Source organism: Camelus dromedarius, chromosome 1 (genome assembly GCF_036321535.1).
Source record: "Camelus dromedarius isolate mCamDro1 chromosome 1, mCamDro1.pat, whole genome shotgun sequence".
In the NCBI taxonomy this organism is placed as follows: Eukaryota; Metazoa; Chordata; class Mammalia; order Artiodactyla; family Camelidae; genus Camelus; species Camelus dromedarius.
The window spans coordinates 53,608,158-53,636,035 of record NC_087436.1 but is presented as its reverse complement, the minus strand read 5'-3'; the positions used below and the strand labels follow the sequence as shown (position 1 = coordinate 53,636,035).

The 27,878-nt window shown below is 32.5% G+C and overlaps 1 protein-coding gene across 1 annotated transcript in view; it reads right to left on the bottom strand.

Moving 5' to 3' along the window:
* Window positions 1-4,570: 4,570 nt before the first annotated feature.
* The window catches only part of EIF4E (eukaryotic translation initiation factor 4E), a 34,665-nt gene continuing 11,357 nt past the window's right edge, over window positions 4,571-27,878 (bottom strand). Inside the window, exons 2-7 of the mRNA XM_010980609.3 lie at window positions 17,631-17,737; window positions 12,318-12,413; window positions 10,187-10,250; window positions 9,365-9,478; window positions 7,333-7,472; window positions 4,571-5,656 (exon numbers count right to left, since the gene is read on the bottom strand). Coding sequence (XP_010978911.1) covers window positions 5,542-5,656; window positions 7,333-7,472; window positions 9,365-9,478; window positions 10,187-10,250; window positions 12,318-12,413; window positions 17,631-17,737 — 636 coding nt within the window. The 3' untranslated portion in view covers window positions 4,571-5,541. The remainder of the gene's footprint in view (window positions 5,657-7,332; window positions 7,473-9,364; window positions 9,479-10,186; window positions 10,251-12,317; window positions 12,414-17,630; window positions 17,738-27,878) is intronic.

Genomic DNA, 27,878 nt, shown 5'->3' with positions numbered 1-27,878 from the left:
AAAAAAGCCCAAATCTGTATGTAATACACTGACAAAGCAGGGTCACGCTGGGACAAATCTCATGCCTCATGTATCTTGTCAAGTATCCTACACCAAAAACAAATGTCAGGCATCATGTGCAGACCATTCACCCAAAACTGAGTCAAAGGCTGAAGACAAAAATAAACCCCCATGCCAAATTCTCTTAAAAACAAAACAAATACCAAGGGAAACTGGTTATGACAATATAAAGATGTGTTTGGGAAATGCTCTCAGTTCAAAAATTATGAAGTTAAATTCATTACAAGGCTTGAAAGCAGAAATAGGTCCAATTATCACTATTATTTGATTCAAGCTCTTCCAATGTTTACAGGTCTAAAATAGAATTACTAGCTTATTGCTTGTCTTTTGCAAAAAGTACAATCTAGCAAATAAACTATTTTACTTGTGCTTCAATGTTGGCTCACTAGAAGAAAATAAAACAAAAATCAATCAGAAAAATATCACAAGGACCAAAATTGTAAAACTTGCAAAGTAGAACACAATCACAAAATTGGTGATGATCCTTGTATGAGGATTAGAACGGTCTGGATATGAAATGGGCAGAGAACAAGGCATGTTTAGTACTGCTGAAGAAAAGCAAATTGTTTTCTTTACAAATACGAAAAAAACTACAGTATACAAAGCTAGGACTACAACTCACACTGAGCAACTGTAAGGGCAAAAATTACAAGGAAAGGAAGGAAGGAATATAAGCAGTCCAGTAAGGCATACATTCATAAAATGGATCACTAGACAATTAATAAAAATGCTTTACATGCATTATCACATGTAAAACTGTCCAGAATTATTAAATGAGAAAGCAATGCTAGCAAAATTATTTGTGCCCAAAGAAAAGTTACACACATGTGCTCATATATATGGTGTATGCACAGAAAATTTATAGACATTTATAAGAAATTTGAGTGGTACCTTGAAAAAGAAGTGGGATTGAAGGAGGCAGGAAATTGTCACCTTCTACTTTTCTGTAGTGAAAATAAAATATGCACGTGTTATGTTTGGTCAAACACTAAAAGAAAAAAATCAGTTATTTGGGAAGGTGACTAATGAGAAAATCGCTATCTATAAAACCACACCAATGCAGACACAATCACATTTAAAATGCTTCAACAAACTCAAAAGATACGTTAAATGATAGTGAAACTTTTTCAAAAAGCACAATCTCATAACCAAAAAGAGCCATAGACACAAAACTTTACTTGGACAATCATACAGGGTTCAGTTAAATAAAGTAGAAATTAAGTCTTTCAAAATTTGTAATTTACACATGAGGGTTTGGTCGAGTCTTCCCATAGTGTGATCTGTTCAGACTCAATGTTAAAACTGGAAGGGTCTTCAGAGCAAACATTTTATATTTACCTCTAGACTACTAATCCCCAGTAATTCTATTTCAATAACACAAACTATTTGTAGAACCTTGTGGAGAGATTTATTTATTTTGAATAGATGTCTCCTTTCAAAAGTTTAGAGCACAGACCAGTCTGTTTTGTTTTCTGCTGTACACTCAACACCTAAAAGACAGTAAATAGAGGTATTCAATATATATATATATTTTGGAGGAAAGGTAGGGACATAACTTCTGTGCATAACTGTAAGGAATTACAAATTCTGAAGCAAAAAAGGGGGCAAGATTAAAATGTAAAAATTATTTCCTCTGGATTGCAAGACACACCACATGTGATCATACGCCCACAATTTCATTTTTTTTTTTTTTTTTACTTCTAGCAGTGGAAGAAATAATCACAAGAATATTAAAGTCGAAAACTAAACAAAGTACTAGAAGGCTACCTAATACCTACTTTGAAACTCACAGTAAGCAAGATACTAAAAAGCATTCTTGCAAGATACTACAGTATGGCTGAAATTCTGACACCAAGTCCATTACCTGTGAGGAGATGAGTGAGAGATAATATACTTGGTTGTTTTGGGGACTGATGGGCAAATGAGCTGGTCTTGGCTACTCAGGATAACAACCTAAAAGCAGTGTCTCTCAAACTACATGTGAAGGACCAGTTTTAAACCCTAAACTGCATCCCTGTCACAACTATACTTTTATAAAATATATTTTAAAAAATCAGTTACTAAAGAAATGATCACATACTTTAAAGCCACAGCTGTATGAAATTTCTGTAGACATTTCCAGACACTCTGAATTTCTATACTGGTCTACTGAGACACTGGACAGTACTGACCTAGGGTTTTTCTTTTTTTTAATGTCAACCTGACCCAAAATCTTGTATTTGCCTAGAGGGTCTAATTCTGAGTGAGAAAATTCAGCTGTTTTTCTCCTCTACTCAGTAATGAAGAAAACCCGTAACAATTAGAGAAAAAGTAGCACAGAGACTTGGCATTAACTTGTTTTAATTTTAAAATGTAAAACATCACATCACACTGCCTTAGTAAATTAAAATTATCCTTTGAACGAAAACTTCAGAATTTAAGAATCTCAACTCCTATCAACTTGAAAATTTTGCTTTATTTTGCCATTTATCTTAGAAGATAACAGGATGTAGACACTTTAAACTGTATATGAAAATATTCACTTAATCTATGCAACTCTAAACTCCTGTACCTTTATCGTTATGTTCTCAAAACTCCCAAATGAGCTGATTGCTAACAGTGAGCCGAGAGGGACTCTCTCCATCTCTTTTAAGTTTTACTACCAAAGGAAATAAAATAAAATATTCTGACCTATAAACTGACTACCATCTAGTGTAATTTACTATAGCCTATCAGAGAGGCTCTACACTATTGAGAGAGTATGTGATTACAGGGTCTCTCAAACCAAAATTACCAGGACTCAAATCCACACTAACTGACTTAAATCCACACTGCTTCTGTATCTTCATCTATAAAACAGAGAAAACAGCACCTACATCAAAGGACTATTGTGCAGGTTAAAGTGCATGTAAAGTGCCTAGAATACTGCCTGGCATACAATGAGTACTATGTAAGGATTTTAATTTGACTCTTACATACTATCCCTCAAATCCTTCTGTAGAATTGGTATTAACAATTAAATTGGTTAAATGAAATATGGCACATCCCTACAGTGAACTACTATTCATCTGTTAAAGATTATTTTAATTCTCTATTATGAAAATATATTTATTTATAATATCCTGTTGGACAGACAGGAAAAAGTAACTGAGAAAATCATGTACAGTCTAATCTTATACTTAGAAAAGATTCTAATAAAGTTGGAAAATTTGCAAGTCACTATGATACTCAACTGGCATTTGCCAAAAGTGACTCAGAATCATTCCTTCCTACCCATACTGGGAGAAAGACTTAAAATAAAATTGTTATTCTAAGATGGTAATGATAAGGATAACCAAATGCTATAAATTAGGACTTTTTCAAAAAAATTTAGAACTGCATACATTTAATGCATTATTCCTCCTCTACCTCCAAAGCTGACACTTCCTAAAATGGACTGCCTCTTAGAATTAAGGAAATAAAGCATTAAAGCACTAATTTCTGATATATTCCTCCAATGCCACCCATTGCTAACACACCACCATCACTGTCACTTTTAAGCAAGCTCTTGAAGTGCTCACAACTACACATTATCAACAAAGACAATAAATCACCTTAACCAATCACCCAAGGTACAGTATATTAAGATTATAAATACAAAAGATTCACTATTTCTAGAACACTGAACAAGAGGTGTTTGTGGTATTAAGAGTACTCAGATGGTAGCTTGTGGTACCTTTTACACTGTTATAAATTCTTCAGTGAAATCAATACAATTTCATGTTTATTTTATATAGGATTTTTGTCAAGCTTATCAGTTTTTAAATGACTGATTCATAATCACCACCTAAAGACAAAACTTCTTCTCAACTAATGGTTTTCATCCTACCTACAGTTCAGCTTACCCTTTTGTCTGATATAGCCGATTTTATTTCACAGGATCTGAAATATACAATTATGTATTACAAACTGTTTTCAAGTGTGCTTTCAAATGAAACCTACAAAGAGTAGATCAAATTTTTAAGTTTACATAAAACCATACTATACCAATTTATTATAAATACAAGTCTTCATACCTGTTTATTCCATTCTATTTAGACAGCAACACTAACAAAATTCTTAATGCATACACTCCCACCACTTGTACCCTTTCTTTATGCTATCATTTTGACACTTAACAGAAGGATATTGCAATTCAGCAACCAAGTTTTACAACTGTAATACCTATCAATCAAATGGTGATGCACCAAGGTCGCAATTTTCATGAGTTTTTTAACATATTAAGAGTACAATATTTACCTAACACTGAAGGACCATGCCTTACTTTATAAAAAAATAAAGGTAGCCACATCAATTTAATTCCATATATATGATTCTACCTATTCAATTTATTAAAAATTGAAATAAACATAATAATCAAACTAATGCTCCAAAACTTATACTATTCATATGGAAGACACTACAAGAGAAGACACAATAGAGACTGCCCTGCAATAAGAAGTACAAATTCCTTCTACAGAGATGGAGAAATAAAAGGACAAATCTAGTTGTCTAAAAGACAATTCACTGTACACATTTTATTTACAGTTTTGTACACTGTCTTAATATGAATGGGACCGCTTTCCTACTTGAGCCATTTTTTTTTAACCAAAGCAAAATAACCTAAGTAATACAAAGTGTTAAAATACAGCATAAAGATACAAAAACAGACATACTAAGTCTAATTAGGAATGTAATTATGATGTTACATTTTTTATAATCCACAATTATGTTTAGGAAATCACACAAACATAGATCACTGATTTGAATGAAATGCATAAATTTGTAGCAAAGCTTTGTAGTTACAAAAAACAAAAATATTACCAAAGAATGCACAAAATTAATGTTTATTCCACCTTTGTGTCATATTCCTGGATCCTTCACCAATGTTACATGAGGAAAAAAACAAAAGCAAAACAAATGAAAAACTGAAATCAGAATCACTAATGTTATCAAGTAGGGAAACAAATAAATTAAAATCTAGCAGCCATCAGCAAGAGTACAGCACAGACAATGCTGTAAAAAGAAACAAAGAAAATTGCTAGAAAACTGTATGCATCATACTCTTTCAAACCAGCAAAATATGCTCCTGCGTACAATGGAACATAAACAGAATCTTTCTCCTGTAAGATACAGAAATGCAAATTCTTTTTTTAATATTGTGGGTGGGTCAAATGTGTTTGTAATGGTTAATTATACTAAGCTATTACAGAGTGAGCCAGGAACACATTTATGGATTGTGGGGACGATGTGTACTGTAATTCTTTGATTGGGATAGTGGACACTCTAGCCAAAAAAAAAAAAAAAAAATGAACACAGAAGTACAAGACAAAGGCGAATGAGACTTCTCTTATATCTTAGCAATATTTAGATGGAAATCAAATTTAAATGCAGTCCACTCTGCTTTTGAAGAGGCTTTGGTTCAGCTCCCAAATCTCGATTGCTTGACGCAGTCTCCTATGAGAATACTCAGAAGGTGTCTTCTTAAACAACAAACCTATTTTTAGTGGTGGAGCCGCTCTTAGTAGCTGTGTCTGCATGGGACTGATAACCAATCACTATCTTTGGAGGAAGTCCTAACCTTTCCTTGTATACCCTCCTAAAAGAAAAGGAAGAAAAGGAGCCATTAATTTTTATTTAAACACACATCCACCAAATTCAGTATTTTTATTCTTTATATATAAAAAAAAATACCTAGAAATAGGAAATTGTACACCCTTTTCCTTTTAGTAAAATGTACTCTTCATTTTCACAACAATCTTAGTTTCTCACTTAACTAATATTTGAGAATCAGGTACTGTGATAATCATTAATAAATTAATACTAAAGAAAGCAGGGACAGCCCATGGGCTCATGGTGTTTATAGTTTAGAATATTAGGTTATTCACAAACAATCACAAATACATATGGTGGAGCTGTATCACATGTATAATCAATTTACACAAAATCAATTACATACACATGTCTATTTTAATTTTCTGATCTAAAATGTTTCAATTATATTTTATAGATAAACCTTAGTAAATATTGTCTATTACTGCACAATCATATTTACTGATTAAGTATAATTGAAGGTAATAAATACATTGTATCCTAATGTAAATCTGATAATAGTTATAATTTTAGTTATGATAAGATTATTTTTAGATACTTTTAGTGAAATCTTCTGGAGCATGGAGTATGAATGAATTGCCTTAGTATCATACTGGAGAATCTAGCTCCTGAAAATGTATATCCCATTAGTTTTATTTCCTTTTGGTGCTTATTTTTAAAATTTTGCTCTTTTTTCTCAGATATCAGATTCCTAACTTGACCTGTGATGTTCTCTGATGTCCCCAATTTTACCTTGTCAGCCTATCTTTCATATTCACTTTCTGTGAAAAACTGAACTCAAGTGTTTTATGAGATTTCAAAAACTTTTAATATTGAGACAAAAAATTTCCAGAGGAAAGAAATTCATACTTAATTTCTTTAACCCACTTTCAAAGAAATACGAAACCTGCACAATTTAAGTTTTGATGCTGACAAATTAGGAACATGATGACAAATCAATCAACTTCCTCTTATAGAAACTCTCTGGAGAATGAAACTTCGAAAATCCCCATACCTTTTAATCCAGAAAGGGATTATGTTCATAGCAGAATTCATAATGTTCGAAAAATCAACACACAAAGGAACAAACCAAACATATTGTGGCCTATGACCAGCACTTAATTTTAACACAAAATTTGAAGTTTAATTTTACTAATTTAATTGTAATAAAAAGAAAATCCTAGTTAACACTGACTGATATGTGTGTGTGGGGGAATAAAATACAGGCCATTTTTGTAATTATATTTATCAAAATAAGTTAAAAAAAACTTAAACATGTGGGTTTTAAATATGAACGAAGTATTACCACTTAAATTTCAATGAAAATTTTATGTATAGTGTGCACTTATGCACAAAATATACAAATACTACTCACCAAATTATTGAGTATTACATGTTAGCACTATGATTTTAAAGTAGATAAGACATATTCTCAATTAATAAATAATAAAATGCTACATGCCATTGAGTGTCTGGTGAGTATATACTCCATTGCTAGAAAAAAGAAATTTTATGGAAGTGAAAAAAATATGATCAAGACACTGAATACCAATAGCAGTTCAAGATTATACGTGTCCGTGAAAACAAGGAAAATAATGATCTAATTTATGATCTTGATCCTTTTATTGAAAAAGTACTTCTGCTTTTAGTTATCTATTTTAAAAATACAAGCAGCAAACTTACCCTATATGTGTAACAGCTTCTCTGTTTTCACATTCAGTAGTCCATATTGCTATCTTATCACCTTTAGCTCTAACATTAACAACAGCTCCACATACATCATCACTGTAGTCATCAAAAGATTCTCCAATAAGGCACAGCAGCTTAAAAGAAAAACCCAATCCCAAATTACATTCAGTAGATTATAAACAGCTTATTAAACTGCAGATGTCTCTTATATATATATATACAAAACTAAAAAAAGTTTTAAAACCAAGAGCTGACTTTTTAAAATTGTAACTTTATGAAAAAATCTGAGCCAGTATATGAAAAACATGCAGGGATTAATGATCAAGTCTATGAGTAAGAGAAGAGATAAGTAAGTGGTAGTCATGGAGATTTGCATGGCCAGAGCAGGTATCTCTCCAGTCTTCAGGATGCTAATCTTCAGCTTCTACAGCTTTCTTTTGAATATTGTTCTGTTGGGTCTTATTTTCTGTAGATAATCTAAAATCAACATTATGTTGTATACATTATCTAAATACTCAACAAGGCTGATTGCTCAGTGTGCATGCATTTACTGCCCTCTGTTATATTTCTAAATTATGCTGAGGGAAATCTCAAATGTTGTCTTTGTTCAATGTATTATCTAGACAGGTAAACCCCAAACATGAATTTAAATTCTTCGAAGGCTCCAGGTGAACAACTAACCACTAGTGTTTTAGAGTACAGCTGAAAATAAAGTGACTTGCTGTTGATTATTACTATGATACGGTAAGTCTGTTGCTAGTACTGTGTTCTTCTCATGGCTTTAGATATCCTCATCCTTTATCACTTATTTTTTTGGCTAACAGAACAATGGTTTACTATTACAAAATTTCACTCTGTTTATTTTCAATAAACAAAAACCATGTTTTGACATAAAAATATGTTTCAAAGCAGATGCTGGATAGATTTTTAAGTTGATATTTTAAATGTCTAAATTACATTTATATATATATAGTTCTTTGTGTTGGCTTTTTAAAAGTTCACTTGTTAATTTATTTCTCTGTTTAATATCAAGAACATTTACAGTTGTGTTAACTGTATCAGCAAATTGAGCGAATAATGTCAAGGCACATAAAAGGTGATTTATTTTATTAATACTCATTTGCTCTGCTGCTTATACCTGCCAGCAAACAAACATTAATGGAATAACTGAGATAGCTGTTCATAGTAGATAACTGTCTCTTGTTCCTGATAACTTTCATCAACACTTTCTAATGTGTTCTTTTTAATTGTGGTAAATATACAACATAAATTTTACCATGTTAACCATTTTTAAGTGTACTGTTCAATGGTATTAAGTATTATACCACCACCCCACCCATCTCAAGAAACGTCACCTTACAAAACTGAAATGACTTTTTAATGTGGAATTCTAAAATGATATTTACTGATAACCTTTCCCCAAAGCAAAAACAAGTTTCTTCTGTTAAAAAGTCATTCATTTGAATATTTATTACTGATTAACTTAATAAGTGCTAACTATAACCAGATAACGTGCCAAGTGCTAGGGATACAAAAGAGACTATAACCCCAGCTCCTAAAAGCTTGGGGTTTAAAACCTCTTATTAGAGAAAATGCCTATTAACTCATAATAAATGTTGTATGAAGCCAAAAGGTCCAACTTGCATCATAACATATAAGCTGAATGATATCAAGCTACAATTTCACTGTTTACTTCATTGATCTAAAAAGTTTGGTATACAAAGCAATAGTTTAAGAGAATTGTAAAAACTTACATCATAAAATATGTGAGAGGCTCTATAATTTTGAAATTAATGAAATGACCAGGATGAGCTTATTGTATAAGGTGAGTCCACTGCCAATCACTTTCTGGATTTGTAATGTGGTGGAGGGTAAAATGTAAATAAGATTCACATGACAGAACAAAATTAAGTGCTGGCTTACATTTCTAGAGTGGGCATCCTTATTTCCTCCTTGATTAAGTAACATAAATAATGTCAATTAACTTTCAGTACTCAAAAACAGCTTTATCATTTTAAAACCTTACTGTCTCTAGCCAAAAGCGATCCAGGTCACTTCGTCTCTGCTGTTTGTTCAATGTAATTAGCCATCGTCCTCCTCGTTTGTTTTTCTCATCTTCCCACATAGGCTCAATACCATCCTACAAGGTTAGGAGACAACACTGTTAGATTGTTACATTATTGTTACGTTAACTTAAGACATCATCACTGGAAACAGCAAACCACAACGCTGTTAAGCTTTTTACTTTATTCCCACAAAACCATTACTGATGTAGTGGGGAAGAAAACACATGAGACTTAAAGCCAGAGGCATGGGATTGCAGAATTAGATCCCTGACCTGAGCACTTATTAGCTATCAAACCTTGGGTTTCACTTAATTTGGAGGCTCCAAAACATTCTGAGTAACACCTCTGAGAAGCTATATACATTTCTATACCTAGAAAATATATATAGGAATTATGCAATTTCAGAGAGCTAATGAATATACCACCCACTGCCACCTTACAAAACTCACTAACAAATATCTCAAGGACTCACATTACCTCAGGTTAAGAATTCCTGGCAAACTCTGAACTTCAGTCTACTTAAATAAATAAAGAATAGACTGCACTGTAGGATCAAAGCTCTCTCCAAATCAATCATACTATGTGCCCATCAAATAAGACTCTCAATTTTAATTGTTTATACAAAAAAAGGGCAAAATATATTTATGCTAAAGCCTGGTAACACTAATTTAATTATTCTCCAAGCATCAGAGCATTAACCATTGTTAAGTTTATGGCAAGCTTTTTAATGACTACCTGAATGGTTGAGTCTTACACTAAATACATGAAATTAACAAGCATACCTTAAAAAGTGAGTAGTCACAGCCAGGCATTAAATTACTAGACAACTGGATATGGTTGTACAGACTAGGTAAAAGAAAAGGACAATTATAAACAGAATATGTAATGCAGAGTTTAGGTGCTTATATGTACATTCAGAGAATAAGAAAAAAATAAGATAAAAGCTCATGTTTACTTTTTTTCTATGCAATCAAGCTCTGAAGTGGACCAAATAGATTTTAATAATAGTCAGCTTTAAGAATCAACATATGATGAGTTTAAAGAAAGTATTTTTAATAATTTTATTCTAATAAAAATATTTTGATGTATCAGTTAACTTAATACATACACATGTAAACACAAGAAACTGAGAATAAAGGTGTGAGGTGGCTTTAAGTAGATGAAAGAATTCGTGAGGCTCATGAGCAAATGTAACCACACAAAATAGAAAAAGTCAAGAGAAAGCAAGACAAACTTCCTGACTATAAGGATTGCATGATTGAAATAAACCAACATTATTATCCTTGAAAGTAACCAAGAGTAGAACAGACCAACGGTTCCCCACTTAACCACCACAGACCATTACCAATCAGCCAGCATAATAATCTTTTGGGGAACTTAAAACACACACACACACACACCCATCCACCCCAGTTTCATACTCTTCTCCTTGGGATTTTAATTCCTTAAATATAGGGGGGAAGCATAGAATCTGTGTTTCTAAATTATTTCCCAAATAGCAATGTAACAGATTAACATTTAGGATGACTAGATTTCACTAGCCTGAAAGGAGAAGGCTAGATCATAAGATCTCCTGACAGCAAAACTGTTACAAAACTGACAACAGAGTCAATGTCTCCAACGTCAGATACAAAAGTGATGATCTTAGCTATATGACTACAGACCATGAATGATGCTATTATCCTTAGTAAGATTCTCTTGGTGTAATTTTAAGCCAGTTTATGAATATTTCAAGCAGGGTTTTAAGAGTCTGGCATCCTTTGGATCACACTCCACAGTGTAAAAACTCAAATCCAATTTGGGTGAGACAGCATAGGTCTGTTGGGTTGTTTTTTTAATGGTAACTCTTCCCAAACTACATTATCACTGACAGCTTCTACTAGGCAAAAGAGAGACCTGGATACGAACTAAAGAATTACCACCACCACTTTTATAAAATTAACGGATAGTGTGGAAGTGACCTCCTTCAATGGCATTCAAGGTAGAAAAGATCAGTTTCTTTCTGCTGCCTCCTTTCTCCTTCATCATTCTGTAAGGTCTCTTAGTAAGTTTACATACAGTGTGTATAATGGCACTTTTATTAAACAGAATTTTAACATTATATACTGGATACATCCAAAATAAAAACCCTAACTGGTTGTTTACCACTAAATTTGCCCCCCAAAAGTGAGAAATTAAGAAGTGACTTAGATATTTATAGAAAGCTGGTGGATTTACCACTAAATTATGGTGTAAAAATCCACCAAGCTATGATATTGCTTACATACAACTAAAGTGTGGAGCCATGTTCTAATTAGATGCCTACTTAAAATCACAATTATGTAAACTGGTGAAAGCCAAACAACTTTTTAACTTTTTTCTAACTCTGAAACAAAATCTCAAAAATATTTCAACTATTTTTCTTGAAGTTGATCACAAAGTATATTGGTATTAATAAACTATCATTGCAGATACTGTCACATTCTTTAACAAACCCTGAATTTTACGCAGTTCAGCCTTTGAAATCTCAGAATCCCTATCACAAGAAATCTAGATGTTACACACTAAAAAGAATTTGCAGAAATAGAGATCTAACAAAGCTCTGGAAAATCCAAGTATGGGACAAATACATCTGAGCACCCAAGAAAGAGGATAAGCTCCAACAATTTGTCAAAACTTCTAAGGACAATAAAAATTCTCAATGAAGGATATCTCAGAACAAGGAAGAGAGAATAGGCAGAGCTGAACGATGACAAGACAGAAGCTTTCAAAAACTGATGAGGAATAATCACCAGTTCAAACAGTTGTGAGAAGACAGATAAACAAAAAGGTGAATGTTAACTATTCACCTTACCCTTCACTTTGTGGCTGAAACATAAAATGAAAAATTACAAAATGAATAAAACAATCATAAAATATAAAATGGTTACTTACGCCCAAAAGTCTTCAACAGTATCAAACTTAGAGATCAGCCGAAGGTTTGCTTGCCAAGTTTTGCTTTTATCATTTTTAAAAAACCAGAGTGCCCATCTAAAAACAGAAAGTGTCATCAACAACAACAAAAGGGTAGTTTTTCATCCATGCTAAAAGCAGCATTACTCAAAAAAGCCAAAGAGGGAAGTAACCCAAGTGTCCACTGACAGGTGAACAGATGAACAAAATTAACAAAATGTGGTGTAGAATATACAATGGAATACTAAAGAGCTCTAAAAAGATAAGAACGTGAAATAAGCCAACCAAAAAAGACAAATGCTGTATAATTCCACTTATATGAGGTACCTAGAGTAGTCAGATTCAAAGAGAGAAAGTAGAATGGTGGTTGCCAGGGGCTAAAAGGGAAGGAGAATGGAGAGTTGTTGTTTAATAAGTATAGAGTGTAAGTTTTCCTGCAAAATAAGAGTTCTGGAGACTGTTTGCACAACAACGTGGATATACTTAATACTACTGAATTATACATTCAAAAAATGGTTAGGATGGTAAATTTTATGTATGTGTTTCACCACAAGTGAAAATAAGTTAATTAAAATTTTATTTATAGTAGCAAATAATGAGTAATTTTCTCTATTTCTTTCATTTTAAAAGTATGGATTTTGTACCTACTATGTAACAGATTCTCTGCTATCCTTAAGAGATCCACTTAGGCTCATTCCACAAGGGATTCAAAGAAATGTTGTAGAGAGACAATTATAGTGTTCTAAGTGCTATGACAAAGATAATTAAGCACAAGTTACCTAAAAAAATAAAGCAGGAACACTTAACTGGAAAAGAAAGTAGGGAACAGGAAAGTTGAATTTACAGAAAAACAAGAGGAGAGAAATCAGAGTGCTAGGAAGGGGGGACCCAAACACACAAATGGGAAAAAAATAACAAAATAAAAGACCTGATTGAGTAATGCTACTACAGATATTCTAAAATAACATATTACTAGTTTCTATATATATATCTGTATACATTTTTGCTGAAAATAGATCTATTCTAATACTTTGAAGATAAACTCACGTCACATCAAAGTTACATTTAAATGTTATCCCAACGATTCATCTTCAGTAAAATTGTATTTTCTGAATTAAAGGGAATCTCATTTACCCATTGATAAAAATGTTGCCTGAAGACAGGTTTCCAAATGGACATATATTTCATAACTTCATGATTAATGCTTGTTAATCTCAGACATAAAAATGAGATGCATTTCAACACCTACTTAAAAAAAACTATAATCTATTTGCTAACCAATATCAGGGGAAAAAAAGCAAAGGCAGAAAAACTATTACACACCCACAGACAACGTCAAGAACTGTAATCTGTAACTCTAAAAATTGAGTCTTTCCTCAAAAAATTAAAAGAAGAACTACAATTTGACCCAGCAATTTCAGTTCTAGGCATTTACCTGAAGAAAACAAACATGAACTTTAAAAAATATATGCATCCCATGTTTACTGCAGATTTACAGTAGCCAAGACATAGAAGCAACCTAAATCTCCATCAAGAGATGAAAAAAGAAAATGTGGTATATATAGTCAATGGATTATTCAGCCATTAAAAAAAAAAGAAGGAAATCTTGCCATTTAGAACATGGATGGACTCTGAGGACTCCATGCTAAGTGAAATAAATCAGACAGTAGACAGGAAAAACAAATACCATATGATTTCAGTTATATGTGGAATCTTAAAACACAAAGCAAACAAACAAAAACAAAAACAAACAACCACTGCCTAAGCTCACTGATACAGATAACAGACTGGTGGTTCCCAGAGACACAGGGTTGGAAGAATGCATGAAAGGTGTCAAATGGTACAAACTTCCAGTTATAAAACAAAAAAAGTCATGAGGATGTGATGCACAACATGGTGACTATAGTTCATAATACTGCACCATAAATTTCAAAGTTACTAAGAGACTAAATCCTAAAAATTCTCTTCACAAGAAAAAAAACTTATAAATCTATACTATGATGGATGTTAACTATACTTACTGTGGTGATCATTTCACAACATACAGAAATACTGAATCATTATGTTATATATCTGAAACTAATGTTATAACTCAATTATACTTCAATTTAAAATAATAAATAATAAAATTTAATACAGTCTTTAAAAAAAAAACCACATTCAGCAATTAAACATATAAAGACTTATCCTAAGAAAGTAACTGGATGACTAAGCAAAAGTTTGTACAAGAACGTTCCTAATTTTGGAAAATTTGGAAACATCTTATGTGCCTATCAGCAAGGGATTATTTAAGTCATAGTTCTCAAAATCTGGTTTGCAGGCCCCTAGAGGACCCTAAGACTCTTTCAGGAGAGCTAGTAAGTAAAAACTATTTCATAATAATGCTAAGACATTATTTTAATTTTTCACTGTGTTGCCATCTGCACTGATGATACAAAAGCAATGGCTAGTAAATCTACTAGTTTTGCAGGCAAGAATCATATAGTGGTATCAACTCATACTAGTAGTCACTGTATCCTTTATTATTACCAACTCTTATAGTAATAACAATGTCCATTTCAGTTAATAATGCCATTGATGAAGCAGTAAAAATTATTGGTTTCATTAAATTTCAATCTGTGTACATGTTTTTTCCCACACAAAAACACTTCTGCATACCAAAATACAATTCTTAGGCAACTGAATTATGAGATGAACCAGTCACTTTTTCATGGAACACCATTTTTACTTGGAAGAAAGGCTGATCAGATGGCTATCTCTCGAAAAATGAACAGAGTGAGACAGTTGTTAAAATTTGAGCTTTCAGGAGAAAACCAGAATTCTGGAAAGCCTGTATGTGTCACTGTGAGCTTGACAACTTATTAAAACTTAAAGACATTTCTGATGAGTTTAACACTAATATTAACGAATGTTATTGTTTTGATACTATATAATGAAAAGTGCCAATATCTGGATGCTCTGCAAACTCACTGAACCAGTATTTTCCAAATGACCAGTGGTGTGCAAATTCATGCACGAGTGAAGAAGGATCCATTACAAATGTAAGATAGGCCAATGGATTTTAATGTAACAAAGTAGAAAAAGCTTAGATACGGTTTCAGATTCTACACTACAACTAACCTATAAGAAACCTAGTATCAAGGAGATATCCATAATTCTTTTAAAAGGCTATTAAAAATTCTCCCTTTTCCAAAAAAAATTAAAAAAAAAAAAACTCCCTTTTCCAGCCATGTACCTGTGAGGACATATTTTATTCTTAGTTTCTTTGAAACAACTCATCTCCAAAGACTGAAATGCAGAAAGCAGCTATAAAAATCCAGCTGACTTCTTCTAAGTCAGACACTTGAAAGGATTTATAAAAATGCAAGAATACTATTCTTCCCACTAAGTATTTTTTATTTTGAATAAATTTTTTCATTAAAATATTTACATGAACAAGTTATGGGCTGTTTAAGTGAATATGTAATTTTACATTTTTTTAGGTTTACTTTCTAATGTAACAAATGGAAATAAAAGTGTACATAATCAAAGCACTGTGGAATCCTCAGTAATTTTTAAGAATGTAAAGGGGTCATGAGATCAGAAAGTCTGAGAACTGCTGGTTTAAATAAAATATCCATGCAAGAGACTACTATGCAGCTATTAAATAGGATAAATGAGTGAGTAAAGTTCTCCTAAGACTGACACGAAACCCAGAAACCATGGAGGAAAGTTGGCATTTGATTACATGAAAATCAAAAACCTCTTAAAAAAAAAATTCCATAAACAATGTTATAGGACAAATGATTCGGAAATGCATTTTCAACCTATTCCCCCTCCTTGGATGGGTTATCATCCCTAATATACAATGCTTGGAAATAGACTTGAAAAGAGAACCAAAAAGAAAATAATAGACAAAAGAACTGAACAGACTGCCCACAGGTGAAAATAAAAATGATCAATACAATACAGAAAGTGTTTTGAAACTTCAAAGAAAGAAATGCAAATTTAAAACAAGACATTGTTTTCATAAATCAGACTAGGACCAATTCGACTGGCAATTAAAAGACTGTTCAACTTACTACTTTATTATAAAAATCCTCAGAATGGATTTTTATCCTTTATGGACTATTTGACCATTGATATCTCACTATGTGGCAATAATCCCCATTGTCTAGAGAACTGGTTTGTTCCTCACTGGAGGACAGGCTGAACCTCAGGTCTCCTAAGAAAACACTACTAAAACGTGACTGGACTATTTTATTTCAGTAGGTCTATCATGATAATGAAGAAATGATGACAACATATTTAGATGAATGCAACTAAATCATAGACAGGCTTGTGGGATCTTTAAAGTAAAGAGTAAAAGGCCCAGGACTGAGGGAATGAAAGGAATCAAAATACTTAAAGATCCTCAGAAGTTAATTCCAGTTTACTTTCCTCCACATTCTTACAATGTTTCTAGTTTGCCATTTTCTTCCCACCATCAGCTCTCAGTGAATTCATGTTAATCTTCATTATATAAACCAGAAAGACAATTAAGTAAAAATACAAACATACTGGGAAGTGATAGGGCAGAGTTAGGAAAAACCATATACTAAACTATTAAACTATTACACTATAAGTATGAAAACTTAACTCATCTTAACTCTCCTATTCTAACTTATCTTTAAATACAAACCAACCAGCCTCCAGACTCCACATCCCATAGCTCTCTTTTCTCCTTCACAGACCAACTTCAAATTGCCTATTCCTGCTCTATTCGTTTGTTTACTTTCTATTCAAAGTCTCAAATCTATCATCTACCCTACAAACTCTATGTTAGCAAGAACTCGTCATTCAATCAATCCAATGAATATTCGACCTTTTTGTGACACATATACTGTTGACCATCTTGTCTTTAAAACATATCATTTTCTTGGTTTCCATGACCAGCACTCTGTCCTAGTTTATATAGTTTATATGTCTATACTTTTCATAGGCATTCTCCCTCAAAAAAAAACCCTATGTGCTAATATTCCAAGCCTCTGTCATGGGTCAAGTTCACTTATGAGAACTCATTTACTACTGCAATTTCAATTACCATCAATTACCATTACTGATGAATTTCAAACCAATCTTTCAAACATTTCTCCTTTCTGAGCTCAAGATTCACACACAAAAGCTGCTTGCTAGGCGTGGGTCATCCAAGTGAAAACAGAATCCTCAACCTAACATATCTAAAACTAGTCTCATCTAACCTTTCCCTCCAAACCTGTCCCATTCACCATTTACCTTGTTGCCTAAGTCAGAAAACCTATGTGTCAGAAAGCTTACCTGTTCTGTAAAGGATGTTTAATATAGTGTTCTGGATTAGCAACCTCCTGATTAGATTCTGTTTTCTCTTCTTCTGTAGGTGGGGGATTAGGAGTAGGGGTGGTTTCCTAGTGGAAAATAATTAAACATAAATTTCTTAACATCAAGAAATAACACTAAGAAATTTCTTAATTTCTACGACAATACTCTAAATTTGAACCAATATTGTCCATATTATTTTTTAAGGAGAAGAAATTACAGCAGAATCATTTGATAAAACGGAACACAGACCAAACTCTAAGAAAAGCACCGGACTCTCCATTCTAGCATTTCTTCATCAAGAGCAAAGGGTTTCTCTAATTTAAAAATAATAATAATTTTATATATTGTTATCTTCCACTTACACATTTTAATATCAGAAAGATTGTTAGAGACAGTGCAACAAAGTTTGGGAAAAATAGGTACCTTTCTTAACATACCATTAAAGACCGTGCATGGTACTGGCAGTGGGATGAGGGGGGCAGAAGAGTAAGAGTACAACTAAAGTTTGGAGAGTATAAAGATTATATCACAATGACAAAAAAGCTTATAAAGTGATCAAGTCAATACTACACAGGTTCTTGCCTTCATGTCATACTGTTATGACATATGGTAACTTAAAGTTCAGTATCTGCTGTCATTTTCAATTGGCCTTAAGCAAAAAAACTGAACACTGGCTTGAACATAAATCTTCTAGGAAAGACATAATTAACACTGTCATCTAAAAATGTCAGGGAAAAAAAGGAGACTGGGAATAACATGTATTGTCCACATTACTCTGTGTAGTTCTTCATCCTGTTATAAACCGGTACAAACAAAAGAATAGCCAAGAAAAGGCACCAGAAGCTGAAACAAAAGCTGACACAAAAAAGGGGGGAGCATGCAACAAGGGTCTGTATATCAGATTTAAATCAAACCAGCAAAACAGTAGAGATATATATTCTCATTAACAAGATTATGTAAATCAGAGAAAGACCTCAGATAGGTGATACTCATTTTATAAAATAAAATACACTTTTTAAATCAATACGACCCCTCCAGAAACTACTTTTTACTAGCCTATAAACTCACTCAAGGCAGAGGTTTTATCTTGATTTTGCTCACAACTGTAATGGCGATGATCACAATGCTACACCCAATAGGAACTTACTGGCTTGATTACTTAACTGAAGAGATTTACTTATTTTTTCACAGAGGTACTGGGGACTGAACCCAGGACTTCAGGCATGCTAAGCATGTGCTCTACCATTGAGTTATACCCTCCCCATTTAACTGAATAAGTTTAAACGTAGTTAAGGCCCTAAAATTTACATATAGTAGTCACTGCCTTAAAAAAAAAGCAATAATTTTAACCAGCATTTTCTCATCACAACAATTTAAATCTTCAAATAGATGATCATTACCAAATATTATTCCTCACTCTACTAGCTTAAAATTAATGATGGTCTCCAGACAGAGGCAGTTTGAATGGATAGAGAAAATAGGGAACAGTTAGGGACTGACAAGGCAGATGGACTTTGGTGGACAGGGTACCAGGGCAGAGTGAGCTGCAGAGGAATTAGTGTCAAAAATCTATGTAAAAATCCTTCACAAATCCTTGGCTGATTCCTAAACTGTTATGTTTATAGTGCAACTCTGGGTGGCCTGGCAGAGAAGAGTTGAGCCAAGACTTCAGAGGTCAAACAGCATTAGGAAGAATGAGTTCAGACCTAGCTAGAGTGGATGGTTAAAAATCCTCAGCTTTCAGATGAAATCTTAGAAAGGCCATGTCCTAGGAATCAGGTGAAATACATGTGCTTAACACATTTTAAAACTAATCCTTGACGGGATTAAAGCAATCTACTTATAAATTAACTGTCTTCAAGAACCAAACTCTACACCCCTGAGAGGAACATAACATAATCCTGAAGCTCTATGAATATTATTTATAATACCTAGCAAACAATCAAACATTAGACATCCAAAAAAAATTTTTTAAGCAACTGTTGATCAAGAGATTAAACTGTCAATAGAAAGACACTCAAACATGTTCCAGATGACAGAATTAGCAAAGTCTTAATAACTACGATTACTATGGTAAAATAGAAGGTGGGGAAAGATGGAGAAAATGGGAGTATTTGAAAGCAGTATTGAAATCAATTTTTTCAAAGAATCAAGTAGAAATGGAACTGCCAACTGCAATGTCTGAAATTAAGAGCTCATTGAATGAACAACACAGTGAACTCAGCAGAACACAGGACGGGTGAACTTGAAAGACAGGTCAATAAAAAATATTCAAACACAGAGAGGGGGAAATAGATGGTAAGAAATGTGGAAGACGATTAAAAAAGTTAAAGAACAAGATGAGAAAGAATGGGACAGAAGCAATGCAGAAAGAAATAATAACCAAAACTTACCAAATTACATCAGAAACTCAAGCCAGGTTCAAAAAGCTGAGGAAAATCCAAGCAGTATAAATACATACAGAACTACACCTGGGCCCATCAGACTCAAACTACTGAAAACTAAAGGCGGCAATATTAAAAGCAGTTAGGAAGGGGGAAAAAAACTACATATTATTTCACAAGAACAAGAACAGTAACTGCTAACTTCTCAATAGAAAATTATGGAAGCCATAAAACAACAGAACAACATCTTAGTGCTGAAAGAAAAAACTGTCGACTTAGAATTCAGTGCCTAAGAAAAATATCCTTTAGAAATAGAGAAATAAAGACACACAGACAGACAGACACCACACGCGTAGACAGACAGACACGCACTCATACTCATACCAGAAAGGTCCAAAGTAAGAGGAACACCATAGGAAACTCTCAGGCTAGAGGGAAAAAAAAAATCCCAGTTGGGAGCATGGAAGTGTAAAAAAGAAAGAAAAGCACTGGAAAAGGTAAATATGTAGATAAATATATAAAAGACTATTAATTAACAATTTGAAGGAGCAATAATAATGATGCCTTTTGGAGTTTAAAATAATAATGATGGTTCTACCAAAGGGCTGGGCATATATGTGTATGTGAGGTTGGATGTGTGAGTAAAAGATACTCTTCCTCCCAAAGTTAATACTACAAATTCTTTTTTTTTTTCCACCTAAATTAAAAGACAAATGAGGGGGGAGGGTGCAGCTCAGTGGCAGAGTGTGTGCTTAGCATGCACAGGGTCCTGGGTTCAATATTCTGTACCTCCATTGAAAATAAATAAGTAAATAAACCTAATTATCTCCCCTCTGGAAAAAAAAAAAAAAGACAAATGATAAGTAAAATTTACTCATAAGTTCAAAATCCTCATTACAAACCATACTTCCACAGTATTTATTTACACCTCTTACCTCAGTAGCACACAGAAAACAATGAATTAATTACTAGTTTTTTGGGGTCCAAAATGTCACTTCCTAACTCATTTAGTACTTTCTTTTCTCTTATTCTACTCTTTCACCATCAGAAAATTCAGTACTTTCTTTCCTTTAATTCTACTCTCTCACCATCAGGAGAATGATGGAAGACTTAGATGGTATCAAAAGTCTCTAGATATGTAGGAACTAAAAGCAGGTAATGACACAGAAAAAAAATATGGTCACTTCCTTAGGAAGTGTTCCTTTGAATTAAAAGTCCTACTTTAATTGAAGTTTTAGTCTTTATATTAAGAATATATAATTTTGGAGTTTTCCTATAACTGAAATAAAAAGTTACTCATCTTTAAATAAATATGTGAATGTGTGAATAAATATGCTAATTTAAAATCTTTCAGTCTTCACTTTTAGTATTACATAAACATGATAGATTTTAAGACAAATGCTCTAAAACATTCTAGAAAAAATGCTTATTAATCATAGACAATCATCTTTTCGGTATTTGAAGACTTTTAAAAATGTAAGTATAATACTGATATTTCATTTTTAGCCTTTTAACAGTTTAACAGATGTTCAAATTTTTAAACTTATTTGAATTTCTCAAATCCTCTTAATAAAGCAAAAGTGGTTTTAAGAGTCAACTGTTTCCATGACAGAATACCAAATACTCAAATAATCTACAAAAATATTCATTTACATGGCACAGATCAAATCTAGTAAGATTCAGAAATCATTTTCATGATAGAAATTAATTATGAAAACATTAATGTTAAAAAGGCATGTTTTCTCAGCACAATTTTCTGTTAGGTCATATTCTGCTATGGCCATCTATTTATGTCAACAATCCATTCTTAATCACAGAAATTTAAGACAAAAAACTTGCTATCAGTCATTCATTCTGTAAGCTTCTTGATTCTGCAATTATGTTGTAAACTATTACAAAGGAAAATATTTTTTGTTTGAGACTACTGACTGACACATGCCTCATAAAATCATTTTCTGTTCATTTCTTTCAACTTATTTTATTTATTGTTTAAAACTTCTTAACTTTGATACAAATAATCAAGATACTTTTTTCTTTCTCATCTCCAACTTAGATAAAGCAAAATACAGTAAGATGTTATTTTAAACTTTCAGGTTAATTCTATGAAGGTGATCTATTCTATGGGGAAATTCGAATTCCTAGGGACCTTCCAATTTTATGGTAACATATAAAATGAGAAATGATGTTCAGAATGATGGCCATTCTATACTAAATTCTTCGATGAAAACTTACGTATAAATATGGACATATGCCAAATAAGAAAGAAGAAATATATTCATTTTTAAAAGATACTTAAAAATTCTTTCAGGTCACTCCTCAATTAACTATAACAAATCTCAAAATTATTCATTATTTGTCTTAATTTGCTAAGTATTTTAATATTAATTGAATTTGGAAATAAAATTTAATTATTTTGAAATTGTATCTCTTTTTAAGATTCTTTGTAAGGCTGTTAACTACTAGGTATCTGAGACTTAGGATCATCAGAAAATAGGTAAAGAGGAACTATGATCCTTGTAGCACCAACTTCACTAAATTCTCCCTGAAAGCCCCTAACAGGTGTTTTCATGGGATATGTTTAAAAGTGGATCTAATCAGATTTTTTAACATTATATGACTGTCAAAGAAGTAATAAGATTATCACATGATCTATATGGGAACTAAAAAGTACAAACTTGTCATTTTTATGGTTGCTTCCTATAGAGCAGACAGTAAAATAATTTTAAATTTACATTCAGTTTAAAAACAAAAAGTTTTACTGCAAATTCCCACAACATCCCTCCACCTACTCTCTCAGGCTGGTGGTCTCCCCCGAAGGCAAATTTCATTGAAAATAATGTCTTAAATAGCCATGTTTTACCAAGACTTCGTTTGAAAATTATCCAGACAAAACAGGAAAGGCTAATTTAACAGATTATGGTTACTCTTAAAGTAATCAAATACAATTTTAACCTAAAAGACAACCTGCAGATGAAAAACCACTGTATAACACATTTCAGGTGGGTAGAATGGAGAGCAAAGTCATGAGATGGTGCAGTGCTTATCTAGAAGATGGTAAGGAACCAGGGAGACTGAAAGTGAGGGTTCATGAAACCAAAGAGCTAGACTGGCAGGCTGAAACAAGACTGTAAAAGGTCTCAAAGGTCAGACTTAAAAGGTGTGTCTTTCAGCTTGTGAGCAATGGAGGCCATTAATTGACGGGTCAGTGATTAAATACAGATGACAAGGGAATAGAAAAGATAGCCAGTTTGAGTAAAAATTATTAAACCTGGTTTTGGATTTGCTGAGTTTATGAGATCCAAATAAAAATGTACAGAATTATAATTTAGTGGTCCCAGGGCTCAGTAGCTGTCATGGCAACAGAAGAAAGTTGAAGGGGAAGAAATAAAGTCAAGCAAAAGTGGGACAAGTCTAACAATTAGCTGCAAAAAATATCAAGTAGCTTTTTAGTACTTTCTGCAAAAATCAGCACATGTATCAGGCACAATTATTAACCTTATAATAGGACAATCCTAATATTATAAAGCTAGATTTTCTCAGTTCTAGCATCATTTCTGTGGGGTTTTCTCTAATCTGTCTAAAAAGTTCAGATTCTTCCTTCTAGCCATGTTAAATCCACACTGCTTAAATTCTAAAACCAAGGTGCACTATTTCCATGGTTATGAACATTCAAGATTCCTGAGCAATCCTAAAACTAAACACTCACAAAATCTCTCTTCCAGAAAGATAAGGAGACTTTCCTTCAGGACACCCAATTTGCGTCCATTACTTCATTGAACAAATATTTATTCCTAAGAACTTCCAGGATTTTTCCCCCCATTTAGGACATCACCTAAGTGTTCATTGGAAGTACACAAAAATCAATAGTTTCCTGGCACTAATAATGGTTTAAAGCAGTAATTCATAATATAGTCCTCAGACTCCTGCTGGTTACAGTGTACAACCAGGTTAAGTACAGAAATGGAAAGTAAACATTAAGAGAATATTACAATTTGACAGTACTTCTATGTTCAAACTAATAAATAATACAAAAATACAGGCTTACATTTTGTACACATTTTTTCATCTTCTTTATCCTACTGTCATCATTTTATAAAAACATTAGATTGAAACTGTTTAAAAACAAATCAAAAAGCAAACTAGTTTTCTACCAGAGTAGGATGAGCACTGGTTTAGATTACACATACTGGAGCCCTGTTACCCAGGTTGGAATCCTAGCTCTGGCATTCACGGGTATATAGTTTTGGGTAAAATACCACAGTAACAAATAGATAACAGTATTATTGGTAACTCATCTCCAGTAGCACTTCCTTACATTCTCCCTTCCTTCACTAGTTTTTAAGCTGAATTGCAAAGACTATTTGTGGCTTTAATAAAAATATAAATGCTATTAGGGCAAAAACAGCTGCAATTATCTCTACAAATTACTAACCCAACAATTCAGTAAACTGAAGGCATTACACACATTAAATAAAAATATGAAATGATGAACAGAAAGGTAAGCAAAGTAAGAACAGAAAAGAATGAGGGTGCTTTATGATTTTTAAAGTGGTAACACCAACCCTCACACTTCAACCAAATTAAGAGTTTTTACTTTGACAGTTAACATTTACTAAACCGTTACTAAGAAACAATGGGCTACGTATTTTTATATACATGATCTCAATATATTATCTCAATATATTCAATTTTCACAATACTGTGAAACAACTATTTTCTCTGCTCTTCAAATTTAAGCCCTGGGAGGTAAACATCTCCTAACTGTGTTCTACATTTTATTGTGGGACTGTCAAAGTTCATGACTAGAAATACTGTGTGTCCCAGTTTTACCTGTTTGTTGTTTCAGCATAATTATTAGCAGAGCCCTTGTTCACTCTCAAAAGTGCCCAGAATTAGATAATAAATTATATGTGATTACCAAGGTACTCTTTCCAGGCAGCATAACCCTACAGTATGTACTATGCTTCATATCACAGCCTAGTGTTCATTCAACACCGTCAGTATCTTCCAGGTGCATTCCACTGGCAAATTAGGAAAATAAGGCACGAATGGTACACCTCACTCTTCCAACACACACACAAAATCCCACTACCAGGAAAAAAAGGAACTAAATGCCAATGATTAATTACAATGAGTTTATTTTATTATGCAAGATAGCATACTAAATAAATGCCTATGCCATCAAATATCTTAGAAATACATGTAAGAATAAATAAAAGCTCTCTTTCCTGGATACAAATAACTAGCTCTATAATGATGATTGTTTAATATAAGTAATGTATATGTAAATAGATTTCATGACACTTCACTCTTTTTAGCATCCAAACATTCAGTTCACAAGTCTCTAATTTTTAGCAAAGATGCATTTCCCCCAGCACCTGCCCATATATAAATTAGTATAATTAATTAACTAGTACACAAAAGCAGAGTCTCACCTCCTGCTTTGTAAGGAATGAAAGATCTGGTGTAAACAATGAAAATTACAACAAATAATTAAATCAATAGTTACGAGTGTTCTTTTTCAAATATATAACTACAGTAAAGGAATACCAGTTAATCTAGCATCACTCATCTGGAAAAGTGAGCCTGTGGATTTTGCAGTTCTTCTTCCTTGTCTGTAACAAAGGATCAAAATGGTGATCTTTGTGCCATAAACTAAAAAGTTGAAGTAGAAAAACAACCTATGTAGATTTAGCAAAATACAAACCTTTTAAGTTTAAAGCACTTGCTCAAATGGAGAAAACTTTTTCATGGGAAGGACTGTGAGATATTTATGAATTCAGATTCAAAAAACAGTTGTTTTTTAAATATTCTTTTCAGCTAATGTAAGATGACATCTAAACAAAAAATACTGAAACCTGAGGTATAGAAGGGAAGAGTTATCATCATTTGTACAAATGTGTTGTGCCTAAAAACACGGCAAAACTTAACAGTTGTTCAATTTATTTAAGTAACAATAATGTAATTACCTGACTAAAATTGATGACTAACTAGCACTAGACTTTTAAATGAACAGTTAAATTTGCTATACCAGATCTAAAAACTGGTTACTTCTGAATAGACAGCAAGCCATACTTAACTACATTTTACAAGTATAAAAAAATCCGTAGAGGCCATACTTGAATTTCTGATCTTCTAGAATATAATTTTAAAACTTGGAAGCACATATCCTTAACTACAAGAAAGACTTGTAGGCATCTTGTTACATTTAAAATAAACTAATTCTTAAAATAGCAATATATCGGTCAACAAAATTACTCTGCATATCTTATGTTGCTTAGGACAAGTTTACAAATTCAGAAAAGAAAGTGTAATAGGAACAAGTAATAACATAAGTGATCTAGAATGATGAGGTTACCAATAAAATTTAAATGTCAGTGCTACTTAAACCAAAGGCTACCAGAAGACTCTTATTTTTAAAATAACTATATAAAGATTTGCAACAGTTGAACATTATACAAAAGCAAAAAGTGTTTTTTATTCAAAATAAATATATTTATTCAAAATAAATCATAACACTAAAATGTGTTAAGATAAGTATTTACAGTGCACAAAATTATACTGGTTCCAGGAACATGGTAATTTGTTTCAATCACTTTTAAAAGCTTTATAATCACAATTTGAAAGGCAAACATTTTAAAGAATTTAACTGCTGCTTCTTTTAAAGTTTATTCCTTTTAAAACTTTGAAAAGCATAACTAGAATTTAATGCCATTAATTAAATGTTAGTTTAAAAAAATCAGTCACAAAAAAATTTACACGTCACAGTTAAATAAGCAGTTGAATTCTTTTTAAATTCCATGTGTTAGGCTTTTTAAAATTCTATGTTAAAAGTTAAAATTTCAATGTAAACTAAGGTTTTAATAGGGAAATTAATTTGCCCTTTTTTCTCCATGCATTTATTAAGTCATCTTTCAAAAGAAATCAACCTATATTTCTTTATGATAGTCACTGCTTCAAATGTCCCCAGGTTTACAGAGTAGGTTATATTCTTTACTTAAGTTAATGAACTATCAAGTTTCCAAATATTAAAAAAAAAATCTGTATTCCTTCACCCGGTAATTATACTTTTAAGAGATTTCTTAAAAGAAACTGTCAGGACAATAAAAGTTTTATATATTTTATATCATTAAGCAAAAGTAGAGATTATATATATATACATTAAAAGATGCAAATGAGGTAAGATAAATCATGGTGTTCATGATATAAGCAGTAAAAGTTATGTTTGAAAAATCATTTTAAAATGCTAACGTAAATGTGGAAAAAGGAAGATATCAGAACTGAATAAACAATGATAACTTTACTTTTAGGGAGGAGGAAAAGCATTTTATTTTTAATTTTATAAGCTCTAAATAAACTGTGGTACATCCAGACAATGGAATTATTACTCTGCACTAAAAAGAAATGAGCTATCAAGCCATGAAAAGACATTGAGAAAACTTAAAATCCATATTACTAAGTGAAAGGAGACTTAAAAGGCTACATACTGTACGATTACAACTATTTCACATTCTGCAAAAGACAAAACTATGGAGACAGAAAAAGATTAGTACTTGCCAGTGGTTAGGAAGGAGGAAGGAATGAACAGGCAGAGAATAGTGAAACTATTCTGTATGATGGTAAATATATGTCATTATACATGTGTCCGAATCTACAGAATGTACAATACCAAGAGTGAAGGCTAATGTAAACAACAGACTCGAGGTGATAATGATGTGTCAATGTAGGTTTATCCAGCATAACAAATGTACCACTCTGGTATGAGTGTTGATAGTGGGGAAGACCATGCATACTGAGGCAGAACCCTCTGTACCTTCCTTTCAATTTTGTAGTCAATCTAAAA